Here is a 19,084-nt window from a genome sequence, read left to right as displayed (position 1 = left end):
CAACCAACTTGTAAGAGAAAAATATATACGGTTATAAGGCATTTTTGAGTACAATATGCAAGATGCAGGAAATACGACAAGGATTTCCTTATCAGAGATGGGTTGTCTATTCCAGTGGTTCCCAACCTTTTGTCTTTGAAGCCCCCCCTGCGCGTGCTGTAGTTAATTTTGTTCAAATAATATCATTTATGACCTGATTCTCTGACCAGGCAAAGCTCTCGGCCCCCCTGCAATCCCAGGCGCCCCCCAGGTTGGGAACCACTGGTCTATTCGATGCACATTAATACCCTTTATATATTTGGAGAAAAAAAGATGTAAAAAACAATATATCTCTAAAAAAGAAAAAAAAGGAAATCACTTACAACTGAAAGTGTGATTCATCTGCACAAATGGTTCACACAGCTGCATCCTCAAGAGTCAAGTGCTTTGTGCAAAAATAAACAGAACCAGGTCTTCAGACCAATTCAGCGATACCATTGTATAAACTCATTCTGTATTTGAGAGCACGTATGTCTTAACAGCATATAGTTAAATTGAGGCACATTAGTTTTTTAATTACTCTTTCATTGCCAATCGTAGCATTATAGCATGCAACAGATGCTGCTAAACTGGCCATCACAGGACCAACCGTCCTTTTGTTCACATTAGCTGCAGCGACACACTTCTTCAAATAAAGCTACTTGACATGGTATTTTTATCATACATTTTTCTTACAGCAGTAGAAATCTACAGTTAACAATAAGCAAAAGAGTTAACTTTGAGTAACATCTTCTTGATAAACAATAATCAAGATCATTAAATTATATTTTAAGGCAACTTGTTTTTGTAGTAAAAAATAAATAGTGATTTTATAAAGTGTATGGCTTCAACAGTGTAATTTGTCTTACAGTAAACTGCTGTATTGTCCATGACAGTAATAACATAATTAAAGCAGAGAAAATCAGCATTTAGGTTGAAGTTTCAAGTGGTCTTTGGTATCAGCATGCAGGGACAGTCTGAGCTGTGTGCGTCTTTTTACAACAAGCAGAATGTGACTAAGGCAATATCTGTAGTTGTCAAGGTTACTACTGTGTGAATTGATGGTAAATCGTCTTAATAAACTTCAGCAGGTCTCTCCACAGGATCATAGCCCCGTCTTGTCCCTCCAGCTCATCCAGGGCTAGAGACGATCTGATAGCACTTCATGACCAGGGATTGTTGGATATATCATCGGGGAGCACGTGCACTCATCGTGGTCGTGTTTTTGGAGCTGCATTTTCAGTTGTTCTACTTCATAGTTGTGGAGATACTCTTGGACCAAATATCTCTCTCTCTTTACACGTGCCCTCACTTCAGAAGGAACATCAGAGATCAGACGAGCCACGATAAACTTCACCATGAACACGACGTGCTGCAGGGAACAAGTAGTAACAAATGACTCTTTGTGTTTATGGTAGCGTTATAAAACACCATGCACATTTCCATTACCTCCATGATAATGATGAATGCCAGCTTAGCAGCCAATATGTGCCAGAACTGCATAGTGTGGAAGTACTCTTTCACATGGCCAGAGGGATAGCGATAATCACGGTATCTGTTTAAAAGACATGAGCACTCATGAAACATCAGTGAACTATAAAATATCTTTAAGTATATGCAGTATGTAAAAGCTGTCATGTGGACAGTACCTGCAGGTAGTTACGGAGCCGTTGAACCAAATGGGATTTTCTCCATCCTCAGGTCGACTTTCTGCAGGAAACTCTGAGATGTTGAACACAGACAGGCTGTTGTTGATGTAGCCCTTCATGTTCATCTCGCCGTCAGGCTGGTAGGCGTACATGTAGACCAGCCGAGGAATCATATCAGATGTGAAGGCCACGATGAAAGCCTGGAGCAAAGAAGTAGACTTTTGTTTTTAATTTGAATCAGATTTGTCTTTTTTCCTTCTGCATAACAAAATCGAAGAGGGACTGAAAGCCGAAACTAGAATTATCTCGTCCCATATTACAATTCTGATAGATCTAGTTTATGGGTAATGTGCAATACAGCAAACAATAAGCTATAATAAGTCCACATAACACTGTCAGTTACTGATTACCCAGAAGTAATACAATTACGTTCATTGCCCATGACACAGTTACTGCCTCTACATAAGCCTTGAAGGAACAGAAAAAAAATTTTCTGTATCAGCCTGAAATCAGAGGGTTATGAATACTTGGGGCCAGATCTTGTGGTGGCGCACGGAGGGGCGCAGGCTCTTAGCGAATTATTTTCTGAGTGGTGGAGCTATTTGAGCTATTCACCTCCGCCATTTGTGAGGGGGTGTCACAAGAGGAGGTGACATTCATTTCCTCGTTTACATTGTGCTGCCTTGCGTTCTTTCTTAAGCCTTACGCTCTCACAGGTCAAACTAAAAACTTTATCTACCCCATCGTGAGTCGGATTGGTCCGAGCTTGGCGTGAATGCGAAACAAAACAAACACACATGGTCACCCCCCACTCCCCCACAACCCCTCTATTGGTCGCTGAGTCGATTTGGTTGGAGGAAAATGTGTGTCTCCACCCACTTAAATGCGCCAAGTCTGGAGTGGCAAGATCACAAAGTGCGCTTCTACTGAGCGCAAAATGTCACACTATTGTCTGCGTTTTGAGACACAAGATCCCGCCCTGTGTGTCCTGAACCCACTGTGTCCAAACGGCCTCGGCCCATCGCTGACCTTTCATTCATTATTTAGACTGTAGATGCAGAAAGAGCAGAGAGACCCCTTACATTAGTGACCACAGAGAGAACAGCCATCGCGTTGAGGATTTCCTCCCAGGCCCCGATGCAGTGGGCCTTGGCTGCCACTGGACGTCTGAACTGAGTGGTGAGTTTCCAGGCGTCCACTCGAACCTCAATGATGTTGTTGATGAGCGCCAACAGTGGCGCCAGGGGGAAGGAGGCCACGAACAGTGTGATGAAGCCAAACTGGATCACTGCAAATCATGAGCAGAAAGAATACTACCAAACTGAAAAGAATATTCACCAAAATTAGGTTTGTAAAATGTCTTGTTTCATGGCAAAGGAAAAAAACAAAAAGCATAATGCATCTACACACGTAAAAATGTACCTGCGACAATCAAACCTAGGACTTTCTCATTTGCCACAGAGGTCAACATTCATTTAGCGATTTTGAAATTATATAACCAGTATATTTGTCCTTGTACGTTAAAGCAAAAATATTGACTAGTTGCAAGTAATAGATCATGCTACTTGATCAAATTCTTTAATGCAACTGTTTGTGATTACGTATATGGGTTGCAAGATTAATTCCAATCAAACCTAGCGCTGTCAGAATTAATCGTGATCAATCGAAAACATAATTAATCACAATTAATCGCATCATATGTTTTGACCAAACACACTTCTGTATCTGAGCCACACATGACCTGAAAGACAAAGCACTATATATTGTAAGCCAGGAGTCTCCAATCTTTTCACATGATGAGGTACTTTTATTAAAAACATAAGCGACAAAGAGCTCCTTATGCATCAAAACGGCTTGTCTAATTATCCTATTTCAACACAAATTATTTTAATTTTGTCCTCCTACTCTACTTTACGAACCTAAAAGTTTGCAGATTCTGTCCAAAATGTTCAGCATCAAAGAAATGTATCTAAAATGTGATTTATAATACCTTGGGCGACCGACCAAGAAAGGGCTGAAGAGATCCCGGTTATAAACTGTTGGGCTTTTCCCATAATTGTGAAACTGTGAATATTTGGTGTATGAAATGTGGAATCAATAACCAATAATGCTTTAAGTGTTTCATGTTGGACAAGTATTAAAAATGAATATAATTAATAGAGAAAAATTAACCGTGATTAATTGAATTTCTCACGTGCGATCAAAAATGAATCTATCAAGTCATAATTATAATTTGAATGGTCACAATGACAATATTGTATAAGCTGCAATTATTTACTAGGTTGTACAATATATGCAAAAAACACAATAACCTGTCTCTTCCTGGGATGTCATTATGAGCAAAATCTGTGCCCCCTGTAGTTTAAACCTCTACAAACATGTCAGAAATGCATGTGATTCTTGTATATGCGCAGTTGGAAATTACTATTTTGGCCTCACAAAGTTTAATGCGGGTTTGAAATGTAAAATATCACATGCCGTATTTGGTTATGTTTACCCATTTCCAGGTATTCATCAAAGAGCCCCAGCTGCCCAAAGGGTTGCAGATCATGGTCCTGCTCCCAGCGACTGTACAGACTCTCTGGATGACAGCGAGCTTTCCGGCTGCCCCACCAGTTCATCAACCACCTTCACACATTACAATAAATCACATTAGACAATACAAAAAATACCTATGAACTTAACAGAGTAACGAACAGTAAGATACGTACGGCACCAAAGCCTCCTGGATGTTGCCCCACACCTGCTTTCCAGTCATGACAATCACCAGCTGTGTCGTGAGCTCAATCAAACAACCACCGGGATCACACTGGAAGCAGAGGAACGAGCACAATTATGTGTTAGAATAAAAACAAAATACTTTAAAACAGTTAACAAAAAGTAACTCTACCTCTTCGTTTCTTAGCTTGCTCAGTGACCCGAAAAAATAAGCATAATTCCCGGGATAGCCAACAAACTTGCCCTTGAAGAACGCCACGTAGAAGCAAGAGGAGTAGTAGTTGACAAATTGGAAGAGGAACATCTTCATTGTCAGCTTGTTCTCATACTCCAGATGTGTCTTTGGGACTTCTGTCATGATTAATCATAAATACAGGTTAAAAAAAAAAGTATTCAAACAAAACTTTGGTACATGGCCTAATGTTCTGACCCTTACCCAAGTCAGTGATCCAAATAGCCACTCTCTCATACATAAAATTGAGGATCATGATGATGATAAAGTTGATACAGGATGCGGTGACAGAGGTGGCCAGCTGTGGGGTGATGTAGGGGCCGACCACATGAAGGTGACTGGTGGCACTGTCTTTCATGATGCTGGCGAAGGCTGCGTACACGGCCAGGCGATATGCAATCACACCCACGATGCAGGCAATGATCAAAGTAAGCTTCAGAACAGACATGACAGTGAAAACATGGAAGACAAGGGCACCGCAAAATACAACACAGCAAATTCAACACACAGCTTCACTGTCGCCCATAAGAACCTGTGACATTTTATCATTTATGAAAGCCAGATGCTGACAACACATTGAAAACATAAGGCTTATGCCACCACCTGAGCATAGGTAAAATGTAGGTATACACAAACTTTATGGTGCGACTGTGTAATGCAAATCATGAAGCATATTTAATAGGCTGGTTTTAAATTGGCATGCTGCAGAGGCTCACAGAATGAAAGTGGGCATAACAAAGCACATAACTGGTGAAATGCAGAGCAGTGGTTCCCAAGTGGTCTGTGTATTTACACCAATATTTAACTGAGTTTGAGTCCAAGTTTGTCCATCATATAATACCATTGTCATAAGCACTGTTGTATTTTCCTATCCTTTAGGACCTGTAAAGTGCTGTGTACTGTGCTACACTGAACATCCTGATTGCAAAAAATGTAGACCAAAACCCTCCAATTGAGAACCACAGTTTCTACTGAAATATCAAAAACGTGATGCTCACCCAGAACAGGACTGTGGCTCCAGACAGACACGTGCGTGCACACTTGCTTGTTAAGGGTAAGTAAGGCTCCACCTCCTACATCATAAGCAAAGCATGAAGTCAGTGAACCAATGAAAGTGTCCTGAAAAGACAGCACCTTGAGGCCCAGGTTACTTGAAATACAAGATAAGTAAATTTTTTCCCAAAATAGCAATAATAACCCAAAGTCTAAGATTCATGTAAAGCAGATCTTTTCTGCTGGATTTACTTCTGACCCTCTGCGTCTTTCCAGTAACATCTGTCATACACACCACAAAGCCACAAAACATGACTGTCTGGAGTGGCATTGCCTTACCCAAAATAGTACAGTCACCCAGCAAATTAACAGTTTCCCCATTAGACTCGGGGTAATCCTGTTAAGAACCAACTCCATTTCCTGAAGATTAAAAGCAAATTAAAGCATCTACTTTTAACAAGCCCTCGTCTCCTTCAAACTCCTTCCAAGACACTTGATTTAAGTACAGAACTTGACTAATTAATGACTGCGACAAGTCAACATACTGTAACTCTTTTTGAATTCATGTCGACCAAAGGCATTGCTGAAAGTAGCACTTTTTAGAAAACTGTCCCAGACCTGAGTAATGACGTTGAGTTTGCGCTCGCTGCACTTGGTCTCGTACTCAGGCCGCAGCTGCAGCTTCTGCTGCTCCTCCTCAAAGTCCACCAGGTCCCACTCGTACTCCAGACGAGCCTGACGACGCTTCCAGAACTCAAGGAACAGGGTCACTATGTGCAAATACAACTTACGTAAGAGCTGTGACACACACTCAGACACAAAGGAGCACCTCACCTCAAGTCCCACTCAGTCAACTGATCATTTCAATACATGAGTAATATAGTTCACTTAATGACATGCTGCATTTTAATTAATGCAAGTATGAATAATTATTCATCTCATGACTATGGAAAAGTGTGTTGTGTTTGAAGAGAAATATTAACTTTTTTACTTTATTATAAGATTCATTGAAGTTACTTCTATTTACCAGTAGGGGGTGCTCCAACTCTACAACAGAAGAACTTACCCCATATCCCCATGAAGATGGCAAAAAATACGGTTCCCACATTGTCAAAAAGATGTGATTGCTGAAAAGAACAAGGTAGTTAAGCTTACATGAGCACACTTATTTGGAGAAAAACTGCAGAGTTCTCACCCATGAGGAATTACATATTTTACTGAGTTTCCAGTAACCACACTTTCTGTCACAAAGTGGACACATGACAATGTTGCCTCCAATCTTCTCGTCACAAATCTCCTTACTGAAAGAAAGATTTTAATGGTTACAAACTGAATATCTCAATGAAAACAACAAATATAATTCTTTCTTCATTTCTGTCAAACTAACCTCCACTCATTCTCCTCGTAGGTCAACAACCCATAAACAAAACAAATGGTGCCCACAACTGCAGCAAACAACAGCATCTCCGTGTAGAAGCCCAGCCACGCAAAATAAAGACCTATCTTCTCTCCATAATATTTCCTTTGAAACATAAAATGTGGTTATAACACAATTTTACACATGTTTCGTTCTGATGGATTCTTACCGTATGAGGTTGATGGGCTGCTCCTTAAAGAAACATAAGAATCTGGCCCAGTGTCTGTAGAGTTTGTATCTATCACTTTCGCAGTTGGAATAACTTGAGCTTTTCCAGTATCTACACTGTACAGAGAGATGAACAATCACTTCAGCGCATTGGATCAAGTTACAAGAACATGTTGTTACTTCTGTTCCAGCGAGACATCTATCCTGACACAATGAAGCAAAAATACCTAAAAAGCACTTACATCATGTAGTGGAAAGGCAGCGGTGTAGGTGCCGTTGTTCAGTAACCTTTTGATCCCTATTTTATCACGTTCACAATCCTGGATGTACGAACACCGAGACATGATGTAATAAACCTGCAGAAACAGTGAATGAAAGTAAATATTTTTAATAATAGAACGTGTTCACCTGATAAAATAACCGTATATTATTTAATGTTATTTAATGCGCAATCAGAAGAAATTTGCCTTGTGGGTTTTTACCTTGTTTATGATAATTATGATCACAAACCAGGTAAATGATTATGATTATTACCTGCAATAACTGGGTCAATCCACATGAAACAAAAGGTTCAGATGAAAGGATAGAAAGCTAGTTTAATGTGGCAAATCTATGGACACAATCTCTATCAAAAACACAATCAATAAGGTGTTGCATATGTGGATATTCATTATGCAGTTGTAAAAACTTCCTCTAAAGTTGGGATGTCAAATTTGAGAATGTCATAGACGCAACATATTAGGATGGGGTCACTCATTTCCATGAATTGCCACAAACCAGTTTTGTTTTTGACATAGTCAGACAAGTAACACCTATCCGCCATACCATGACCGTCTGCTTATTGGTTTCAGTGTTATTATTGTTTGCTATGGGATATTGCATTTTGGATATTGCATAATCTCGAATCACAGGCAAGCGACCAGAGCAAAACAAGACTGAATTATGTCTTACTATCCTGTTGCGGGTTGAAGGAGGGAAGAATGTGTCCTTGTCATCGATAAGAAAGAAGTCTGATTTATTTTTGTTGAATGTGGCAGTGAAGTAGTCGGGCTCGGGGTGCATGATGTCTTCTGGGAGGCGGATGGGCGTGGCCAGCCAGCCCATGGGCATCTCCCTGTTCTCCGGGATGTCGTTGGCCTTGAATGGAGCCTTGATTTTCAGCACATCTGCGTAGGTGGCTAATGCCTCCCACGGAGCATGAATCTTTACAAAATACGTTTTTCCATCTTCTGACTCCTATTAAGAAAAGAAATGCACAACGTTAGAACAAATCTGAAGAGCACAAAACATGGAGCGATTCAGCATTAATCTAATACTGTAAAACTTTACTGCAACAGTGCTTATCAAAATGTGGTACATGCATGTTTTTGGTCTTTGTTTAGAATAACTTAAAAACTGATTTAGTTTAGGTTTAGTATACTGTAGATGTGGAACTCAGACAGTTTTTCTTTATTCTTAGGTGAATGTTCTGTACAGTGTAATGTTCTGAAATGCTGTACAAGGCTAGTGTTAAAGGCGAATCATCACATTTAAATCCCCCAGCACATCCTAAAGATTCTCACTGGGGTTAAGATCTGGGGCCAGATCTTGTGGTGGCGCACGGGGCGGCGCAGGCTCTTGGCAAATTATTTTCCGAGTAGCGGTGCTATATGTGCCATTCGCCTCCGCCACCTGTGAGGGAGCGTCACAAGAGGAGGTGACTGCACTGATGGAAACACGGCTGACATTCACTTCCTCGTTTACATTGCGCTGTCTTGCGTTCTTTCTTAAGCCTTAGGCTCTCACAGGTCAAACTAAAAACTTTATTTACCCCATCGTGAGCTAAACGATGTTCACGTCTCGAGAGAAAAAGAGCAACAGCGTCCGCTGTGGCGCTGATCAGCCCGCGCTTGGCGTGAACGCGAAGCAAAACAAAAACACATGTTTACCCCACACAACCACTCTCCTGGACGCGGAGTCGACCTGGTTGGAGGGAAATGTGTGTGTCTCCACCCACTTAAATGTGCTAAGTCTGGAGTGGCAAGATCACAAAGTGCGCTCCTACTGAGCGCAAAATGTCACGGTATCTTCTCCGTTTTGTTGCACAAGATCGGGCTCCTGGACTCTGTGGCTGCCAATCCATGTGTGTAAATCATGTCTCATGCTCCCTGAACCACTCTTTCACAATGTGAGCCTGCTAAATGCTTTCATGGTCATCTTGGAATATGCTTGTGTCATCAGGGAAGAAGAAATTCATTCATGGAATAACCTGTTCCTTAAGAACTTCAGACTGTCAGCTGATCCCATTCTTTGTGCACATAGTGTTACTGAGTCCCAGCTGGATACGATTTGTAGTTCAGTTGTATTACATTTGTAGATTGATGACAGATTATTTATGAATGAAGTAAAACTATTGATTGACTGTAGTTTTGATTAAACAGACTTTTTTATTGTATACAATCATAATACAGTACAAAGATCTATTATTCTAGTATTATCTAGTATAATTGAAATAAATGTTTGAATCAGGTGACAGCGAGCATACTGGATGTGTGAAGCATATGGATTGGGAATCTTACTGATTTGTCTTCAGTCTCCAGCTCCAAGCCAGCATTTCTTAGATTGGCCTCAAAGACAGCTCTTCTCTCCTACAAAGAAAAACAATGCTTTAGAGATCTTTGTGCGTGCCTGTGGAAGAGCGTGGTCGCTTCCAACTTCACCCCCGTTTGGAGCCATGGGAGTATGCTGGGAGAGGCCAAATGCTAACAACACCTTTGGTCTTTTTGCGTGACTGAGCACACGCACAAAGACCAGACAGGTACGTAATCAACTCATCTAAGCTCAGGTAAGAACATATCTCAGCATGGAAAAACGGTGGCCTGTTCCTTTAAGCTCGTGCATGAGGATGGAGAGAGTTGATATTTTTGAATGACAGTGCAGGATTTTAGCGGCAGCTGTGGTGAATAGGTCTGGGCTCATTCTACACATTAGGACATTGCTGGTGCAAGTAAGAGGTGGAAAATACATAAGTTGAACATTATTAAACTCCGTCTAGTCCCTTTAATATAAACAAACTAGAGTTGTCAAAATTATTTGGGATTACTCGCATTAATGGTAAACATAATTAATCACAATTAATTTTATTAATTGCGATTAATCGCATCATAATGTTATCAGAGCACACTTGTGACCTGAAAGACAAAGCACTTGTATTAACTACACATTGTAAGCCAGGAATCTCCAATCTTTTCACTTTTCTGAAACAAAAGTGACAAAGAGCTCCTTATGCATCCAAGAAGCTTGTCTTATTATCCTATTTCAACAAAAATACTCCTCCTATTCTACTTAATGAAGCTAAATGTTTGCAGATTCTGTACATAATGTTCAGCACCAAAGAAAATGTATCTAAAATGTGACTTATCAAGCGACCAAGAAAGGGCTTAAGAGATCCCGGTTATAAACTGTTGGGCTTTTCCTATGAAACTGTGAATATTTTGTTAATGAAATGTGCAATCAATAATCAAATGCTTTAAAATTAAATGTTTTAAAGTATTAAAGTATTAAAGTATGATCCTAAATCCTAAAACAAACTAAAATGTATCCCATCTTACACAGATTTCTGAGGAATTACAATCTGTCTAGGATGTGATAAAAGCTCAGGAACTCTTGTCTGCTCTTGCTCACCCAGTGGAAAACATGAGTGTATCTGACCAGGTCAGAGGTCGCATGTTGACTCAATGACAAGCCCCGGCCCTGACACTGCATCTCAAAGGTCCTCATCGCACCGACATGTGAAAGCTAACAGCCAACTATCAAACACAGCGCTATGACTCAAAGCAAAGGCCCCATTTTACAAACAGGCGTCATTTGTATGGAAATACAGTGCACTTGAATAAGGCTAAAGGGATTTTGAGTGAGTGAAGTGACATGTCCCACACCAGATTAGACAAACATGTCGCCGTTTATCTGTGTTTTGACATTCAGGCTTCGCTGCTGACACAGACTTGAGGACATCCTTTAGTGTCAGATTCGCTAGTTGTCTATTGTGCTTAACGGCACACATTGAACAATACATTAAAATGTTGTTTCTTACCAGTTTTCTTGCATCTTCATTATCTTCAACATAGGACAAGACGAAATCAATCCGTCGAACTCCATCGCGAAAGAATATGGAATCTTTGCTCTGCTGATGTTTGTCAATCTATAAAAAACACAACAAAACACATGCACATTTCAATTGGTTTTTGGAGCAAAAACATTTGTTCATGTATGAGTTACACACCACTCTTATTAATATGAGACACAACAATGCATTCACATTCAGGTGTTGTTTCATAAATTGAAAGAAAACTTGTTTAGATAGGTAGTGAGTGAGATGAAGGAAGGCGGCTTGAATAGTCTGTATGCTCTAAAGTCAATTTGAACATCCTTTTAGGGTAATGAGTGGCAAATAATCAAATTAGCAGCTACAGACAATTGAAGAACAATCTGGAAGCTACTGCAATGCTAGCCTTGGAGCTACAGCACAGGAATGCCACAAGGGAAAGCAAACCGATGCTGGCTGCTCTCTGGTCAGGCTCAGCTGTTCAGAAAGCTATAAATACCTCTTTCCATGCACCTCAGTATCTCAGCACACCAATGCATTAGCTGCCCACAGAAGCCTACACTATTGTTTGAACTGAACTACAAATCCCACTCAAGTTAGCTTGTCCAGCAGCACAGGAAACACTAGCACTTTACCTCCATTGCCAAGTCCTGCAAATCTAATGATGCAGCAGCAGAGAGGCCGGATGCTGAGCTAATGTGCCTTTCTCGCCTGCCCCGCCTCTGTTATTCTCTCCCTGCACTGATGTGAGCCCTGTCCACTAGAGATGCCCTGTCCAGAACACGACTCTGGTTTGTTCTCCAGGGAGGACACCAGAAAGGGAAAGGATGATCCGTACAAATGGCATCCGCAAACAGGACAGGAGCTCCAGCCAGCTCACTTGCTACAATATACAGCATCTGCAAGAAACGCGGACCCTGATCCAATTACATTTACATCAAGTACAAGAGGGCCATGTGATATTAAAATGAAAAAAAACAATGAAGAGATGGAAGTCTTGTCGCAAAGCCTGATAACTACGTCAGCTCGTCAAGGTAATCAGTTCAATGGACAAACACTTTGTCACGCAAGGTCAACATACAAAATATGCTGCATAGACTTGTATCATTCATCTATTCAAAAATACATTTTGTGTGTGTGTGTGTGTAACCTTTTTACATCCTTGTTCACATTGGCAGCAATAGGGTGGGCCCTTAACTTTAAAAGAAACTCTCTAATTTTCTATAATTACAGATCCGTCATATGGATTCAGTGCATCTGCGGTGACCAGGCCCTTCCTCTGTGAATCTGGTAAATGGGACTATACATTTTACCAACACAGCCATAACTACTGGGCGTTTCAACATCTGTATCTCCTTATAAAAAAGTGGGAGGGGAGTGAAGAAAAGACCTGTGTATTTTAGTAGGACTTCCATAGTATTTCAAACATACTGTTATAGGTAATATCATCCAAAGCAGTACAGCGTCATACTGTGAGAAACTTCATCCCCTTAGTCAGCATGGTTTAGCTCCGTTTCCTTTTTGGTTTCCGATTTTTACTTTGACAACAAATGGATATTGAAAGCACATAAATATATCAAGCTAAATATTTAAATAGATAGATAATGTGTATATGTAACCAGGCCCAATACAGGAGTAGGGCTGGATACAGTTACATGTTTCTCAATACCAGTACTTTAACGATACATGGTTTACAATACCTCTAACTTTCTATGCCCATACTTAACTATTTGCGATGTACAACCATAAAACAGAAGAATAATGGTAATCGTTTGATGGTACCCAGCCCTATAGGAAGGCAACAATAACAAAAGGTGTAAAAAATTATCCTTTTATAATTGTGGCAAGGCTAACCAGTGGGATCATGTGCTCTGTAATCCATTTGCAGGTCCGTGCACAAGTGTTAACCTTCTAATTATTTTTGCAAACCAGGCCAACACTTTCAAGTAGTCAAGCGGAGAATAATCACAGGTGTGAACTCAGCAGGCAGAAAAGCCTTTCCCACTTTTAGGATGATGCATCTACATGTATTCTCTCTCACTCGACAAAAACAAGCCAAAAAGCAAACGCCGACTGACAAAGGATGCATCACAAAAACAAGCCTGTTTTACCATGCCATACCCGGGCGCGAAACTTCAGGAACAGGGCGCGCTTTCTCGAGATCTGTGGAGGAACCGAGTGAACAATGAGGGGAAAACCAAAGCCCTACATCATAGCGGTAACACTTCAAACTGAACTACATAATATCCAAACAAACATAATAAAGAGTATCATATCTATTTTATACCACCACAAACGACTAATTCAGGCACTAGCTCTTCTGTCAAACACACAGCGGCACAGTGGCATGCTCCTGTGTCGAGGACTGGCACCTTACCCCCGTCAAAGTACTGATACGGTCTAAGGTGGGGTTGTCACGCTGTGGGCTGTCGCTATGGTCAGAGGGAGCCAGCGAGGCCATGCTGCCGGCCAGGGACTCGCACGTGTCAACAAATACGTCAGGAGGTACAGAGGACTTCGAGTGTGATGTTTCAAAGTGAGTGCAGGAAGAAAAATAAAGGGGAAATAGGTTTATCTGGTGTAGTAGTCGCTATTTTGGACAGTGTTTATGCGTTTAATCTGTCCTGGTCCTTTAGTGCGATGGTTCCCAACCATTTCTGTCTCATGATAACCTTGAGTTTTTCATTCGTATTCTGAGCACCACCAACTCAGAGCTATTAGCACTCAGAACATTGCTGTATTAAACGTCTGATCTGTGAATGATCTATAAACAAATGATGGATATTCTGACAGGGGAGTGAATGGCAGAATTATCTCTTTCTGACATAACCTGCTACTGACTGGTATATATCATACAGTGTTTCAATAACTACTGAAAGTTTTGGCCTCAGAGGTAACAACATAACATCAGAATGTATGAGAATGTAAAATAATTTGGCTCTATTGTGACTGTAAGCTACATATTATTGAAGACGAGGTCATCATTATAGTCTCTCTCAACATTCAATCACATTGCATACATATTGCAGCCTCAGGGGGTGTTCTCACAGTCGGCAGCAGTCAGTACCTAAAGGATTTAATGGAGGGAACAATACTGAACCAACAGGAGGGATGGAGGTCATTAATTGCAAACATTATTTTTACAGGATGATCGGGTAAGGTCGCTATGGATCAAATGGGCTTGGGACAGATGAATGGTTAAAGGTGCACTATGCAACTTTTTATGCAAAACAAAAAAGTTGATATTTGTGCGCATTTGACTTTGTAGTGACTCAGCGGTTGTATGAGTGGTCATCATGCCGCCTTTACTTTCCATCACAGTGGTCTCTCGGACGCGCCAGGATAATTTCTTTGGAAGGTTTTCGTTGCTGACGGACCCTCTCACCAGAAAACCTATAAAACAATTGATCCTGGAGTGTTGTAGAGACCACCGTGATCGAAAAGTAAAGGCACCATGCTGACCACTCATACAGCGGCTGGGTCACAAGGTCAAATATCAACTTTTTTTTCTCAATGAAAAAGTTGCATAGTGCATCTTTAAGGTATCACTTCTCTTACTCTCCTGTAACAGAGTAAATTCACTGTCTGATCATCAGTGTATGTTGTGTAGGGTAATTTAATGATTTTATGACACATGGGATGAAAAGCTCCCATGGCATTGGAAAAAGGAAGTACAGATATCAGGCAAATTGGGCTAACCCAGTTCAAACAAACGTGCAATGGTTTTGCTTTCACTGATAACAACTATGAAATTAGATTCTTACATGAGGAATTAGTTCTTTTAAATGTGGATTACATGATGAAATTAATATGTTAATACAGTTAAATAATACATTACATAGGATACAGATGAGCGAATAAATAAGCTGGATAATCAGCTATAATGAGCTGAAACGTACCTCTTCTCTGTCGTGCTGGAAGGACCCCATGTCTGAGCCTGAATGCTGTGGGTAGCCATTCACATCATCTACAAAACAGCATCAACAAAACAAGTGTGAGTACGTTTCTTGATAATTAGATCCAAAATAACAGGACGTAGCTACTTTGGAAAACAAGCGGCAAAGGAAAGGGCTGTTTTAGATGGAACAGTGATAGACAGTCAGCTATGTGCTCTATATTTGTGCTGCTTTTTGTGGCACACTGACTCACAAAAAAGCATGACTTAACGGGATCTCTCTGTGAATGAAGAAAGCATTAGAGAGAATAAGAAATGTATACTGTATATTTAGAGTGTGAGCTCGTGTGAGAGCTTGAACTACAGTCAAACAAGGGATTATAAGAAGAGCATTTACATATTAAACAAATGGAAGGGCACAGGACAAGATAAGCTCCCAAAACTCTTTTACTTTACAGTCTCCACAGCCTACATGTCTAAATGAAATGATAAGGGATTCTGAGCTGAAAACAGATGATAATTGATGGTGCCTGCTATGTTATATTTAGCCTGAACCCAACATGCGTTTGCTTACACTGACCTCTGAACCGCTGCTGCCCTGTAATGAGCCCACTATAACTATAACGCACCCAAGAAAGTATGACTGCCCAAAATGAAACACAAACATGACCCTGATTACAGTCATCTAATTTTGTTTTCCCCTAATACTTTCACCCCCTGTCCCTGACTTCCAATTATACCAGTTACCTTCAACCAATATTCACATTTAGCAGTTTGACCCAATTGGACCCCGCAGTTGAGAACCATATAATCAAAGGTTTCTTGCATTTCCGACAATACTCTTTGTTTATTCCGACGTGTTATCTTCAGCTACATACAAACAAAAGTCATGGATTCCAGTTCAAATATTGTATATATTATACTACTCCTATATCCTTACACTGAAGTACTGAAAAATACCCAAATAGCTAAGCATGAGCGGCTTGAGTTTTCCCTGTTTATATCCTCCACAGTCACATCTTTGTTCAAGGCAGAGCAGCTGATCTCAGAAATGCCACAAGGCTTTTTCAAAAATGTTTATACAGCAGCTGCTACAGTCAGACACACGACATTTTCCATATTGGTACAACTCTCCAAACGGTGTAAATGGAAATAGTTTCACTTCAAGATATTTCAAAGTTTCTCATGAGAAGCAGGAAGTAGTCATTGAGTTTGTTGCTTGGTTCCACACCCAGAAACCTATTTAGAGATGGATGTAGTGTAACCCAAAGCTCAAAATGCATGAAGAATTGCACTGCTTCTAATCAATGTCTGTTTGCTTGTTTAACACACACAAAAAAATCACTTATTTTTTGTTACGTCTCTATGTTTTTCCCCTCTCATTTCTGTTCCCTATTTATCTTTTGCATCATATCAACCATTTACTTCAGGTATCACACCATGTGCAAAGTGGACTTAGGGAGAACAGTGCGCTTTTGTAACAGGATTATTCATCGCTTATGGCTCCACACTTGAAAACAATACTGGACTCTATTGTCAATCAAGCTTCACATTGATTCTAGAGACTCATTAAAAATGTAACAAAGATGGAAAACAACACAGTGCACAGGCATTATTCTGCAATCAATACACCGACAATCCCGGGGCAGCAGCACACTTTACTGTACAGCATTTGGTTCCCTCAAAAAAGCACTGGACTACTCAATTACTTCCGTGAGTCAGCGAAGATGAAAGGTAATTCTATCTCCATCCAAGTTCTTCTGTAATGCCAAAACAGCACAAGCAGTCAGTCCGTTTGTTTAAAGGTGACATTATAATTGAAACTGTAATATAGGGTTTAGTGGCGGTGAACTCAGTGACTGTCTGTGTGTGACCAAGTCTTTCCAGTCAACCAGCCAGCTGCCTGTGCACTGCCAAAAAAGAGTCACTACTAGGACTTATAGGGAGCAAAAGTAGCTCCACAGAAAAGTAGCTTAGTTTCACATTTGCAGGGATAGTCGGTCCAGGCAGAGTATGACAGAAGTCTATTTTTAGACGGAGCCTTGGTTGTCTGTTTACATTGGTTCCCACAGTTTATTGAGGGAGTCAGAGTAAGAACAAGGAGTCAAAAGATTGGTGTGACCTTTTAAAGCTGACAAGAGTAAAATAATCAAGTTAAATTAAGTTATAGTTCAGAGAAACGTCTAACAAACCTATTTGGCATGATTTATTCAAAAACATGTCATCATTTCAAGTAGGAATGAACTTTAGCCCAAAGAAATCTCAGTCAGATACAATGCCTTGTCGTTAAGAGTTTACCCACCATTGAATGACTCTGTTGGGCTCATCTCAATCAGACCGTCTCCTCGTTTCCCCGAGAGTCGATGCATGCTCCGTGTCTGAGGGGGGGCCTCACGTAGAAGTAAACCCGGATTTTTTTCCCCCAAGCCAGGACCCGCCTTTCCCCCTTGAACTGCAAGCCCCGTGTGGCGCACAAACAAACTCCCCTGGCCAACGCACAGCAGCTCCACTCAGCAGCGTGCCCTCTCGCGCCCCTCTGCCGTTCAGTGGCGCATCGCACCAGCAGCAGCGCAGCCCAGGAGCAGAGGGGAGAGGAGGGAGGAGGGGGGAGTGGCTCTGCGCCGCAAGCCAATAGTCAGTGCCCGAAAGCGACAAGAACAGGGTCTGCGGCGCTACTGTGCGACTAAAAATATGTGTGGCCTCGAGCGTCCGACATCACTGGCTGGTTCTGCATAGATGTGGGGAAAGCCTTGTGAAAAGTTTCGTGTCCTCTGCTTTTCCTCTTAACCCACAACAAATATGGTTCTCAAACTGTGGTGTAGCCTTTGATGGCACAGGAGATAATCAGGGCCATCTGCCAATTTACACTTTATTGAATTTATTAGAGATATTAGAGTCTATTTGATGCTTTAGTCATCTGTGTGTTTTATGGTTTAGACTTTGTTTACACCCAGATAAGTCGTGATTCTGGTTATTTTAAACCTGGATTAGCTCTGATTGGATTTTGATAGACATAGTGGTTCTTGGAAGGTCAAATATTATATGGTACTTGGGGTGAAAAGCTTGCGAACCAACAGGCAAAACAGTAAACGATTGTGGGTCCAATCATTTCACAACATTTAGTTTATACATTAAGGCTTCTATCTTGTATGGTTAAAACAAGACAACTGGACTTTTTTTTTTTTTTTTTTCAAATTGTTAACCTGCTGTATGACTACACCGTCCTATAGGCTACATTTAGAATTTGAAAAGCTTCAGGACGTGCATGTTTATTGAGTTTTGTGTGTGATACATTTCCTCAGTGTGGCTACTTGGCTGCCTGTTGTCAGGAGCAAAATCTCAGCTAAGTTTGCCCCTGTTATTGCACATTTCAAATTAATTTGACTTTTATTTACTGCCCCAAGCCTGCTCACATGTACTGCTTTAAAGTGTATTTTTCCAGGTCTGGCAAAACATGAACAACTAAGGACAAGTAAAGAGACATTTTGTGTGGAAATTATGGCTTATGCCGCAGCATCAACATACACATACTAGTTTACAAGTGAGTGAACGTGCAACACTCAAAAGACTTTAGAATTTCTTTCAAGGTTAAGATTTTGAAATATAAATGTCCTGCCTATTTTAATCAACATTGTTGCCTCCTCAGTCACAAACTTCTAGATGTATGGGACAGAGAGAGATAGTTAAAGGGTTGATCTGGTACTCCCTGCCTCCTCCTCGTCTCTGCCCTGCACAGGACACATTTAGTTGCAGACTCTCCTCTCCGTGTTGGCTTTAAAGTGGCTAACACGAGTGTAATTATGTGATCCAGTGCGGGGTGTGCCGGTGTACAGAAATACAGCCGCTTATTTTGTGGACCACATTTTCTTGGGTCTTGTATGGACTGCCTCTGTAACATGTGGGTCCTCCT

General features: G+C 40.9%; 1 protein-coding gene across 2 annotated transcripts; it reads right to left on the bottom strand.

The window, feature by feature from the left end:
* Positions 1–168: 168 nt before the first annotated feature.
* Positions 169–17,747, bottom strand: ano5a (anoctamin 5a). Of its 2 annotated transcripts, XM_079568050.1 has the most exons (20): positions 17,477–17,747; positions 15,179–15,246; positions 11,268–11,375; positions 9,754–9,822; positions 8,147–8,431; positions 7,438–7,551; positions 7,197–7,312; positions 6,998–7,132; positions 6,806–6,911; positions 6,677–6,737; positions 6,229–6,380; positions 5,616–5,690; positions 4,822–5,050; positions 4,558–4,736; positions 4,379–4,476; positions 4,165–4,295; positions 2,750–2,955; positions 1,668–1,867; positions 1,468–1,573; positions 169–1,390 (listed from the first exon to the last, which is right to left on the bottom strand). In XM_079568050.1, exons 1-20 carry the CDS (start codon positions 17,541–17,543, stop codon positions 1,160–1,162), a joined length of 2,736 nt encoding a protein of 911 aa, XP_079424176.1. In that variant the 5' UTR covers positions 17,544–17,747; the 3' UTR covers positions 169–1,159. The 2 variants fall into 2 exon arrangements, with proteins under 2 accessions (XP_079424176.1, XP_079424177.1); XM_079568051.1 differs by lacking the exons at positions 15,179–15,246; positions 17,477–17,747 and adding an exon at positions 11,915–12,056.
* Positions 17,748–19,084: the final 1,337 nt, after the last annotated feature.

This window comes from Gobius niger (assembly GCF_951799975.1).
Source record: "Gobius niger genome assembly, chromosome: 12".
NCBI classification, from domain to species: domain Eukaryota; kingdom Metazoa; phylum Chordata; class Actinopteri; order Gobiiformes; family Gobiidae; genus Gobius; species Gobius niger.
Note: the sequence above shows the minus strand (reverse complement) of the source record. Positions and strands in the feature narration are given on the sequence as shown.

Bases quoted from the DNA above. Each gene is read 5' to 3' on its own strand.
- ano5a (XM_079568050.1), bottom strand. From the start codon at position 17,543: ATGCATCGACTCTCGGGGAAACGAGGAGACGGTCTGATTGAGATGAGC. The intron at 8,432-9,753 runs GTAAGATTCCCA...TTTTCTTAATAG, and splicing joins TGGAGACTGAAGACAAATCA to GAGTCAGAAGATGGAAAAAC. The intron at 7,552-8,146 runs GTAAGACATAAT...CTGTTTCTGCAG, and splicing joins CTTCAACCCGCAACAGGATA to GTTTATTACATCATGTCTCG.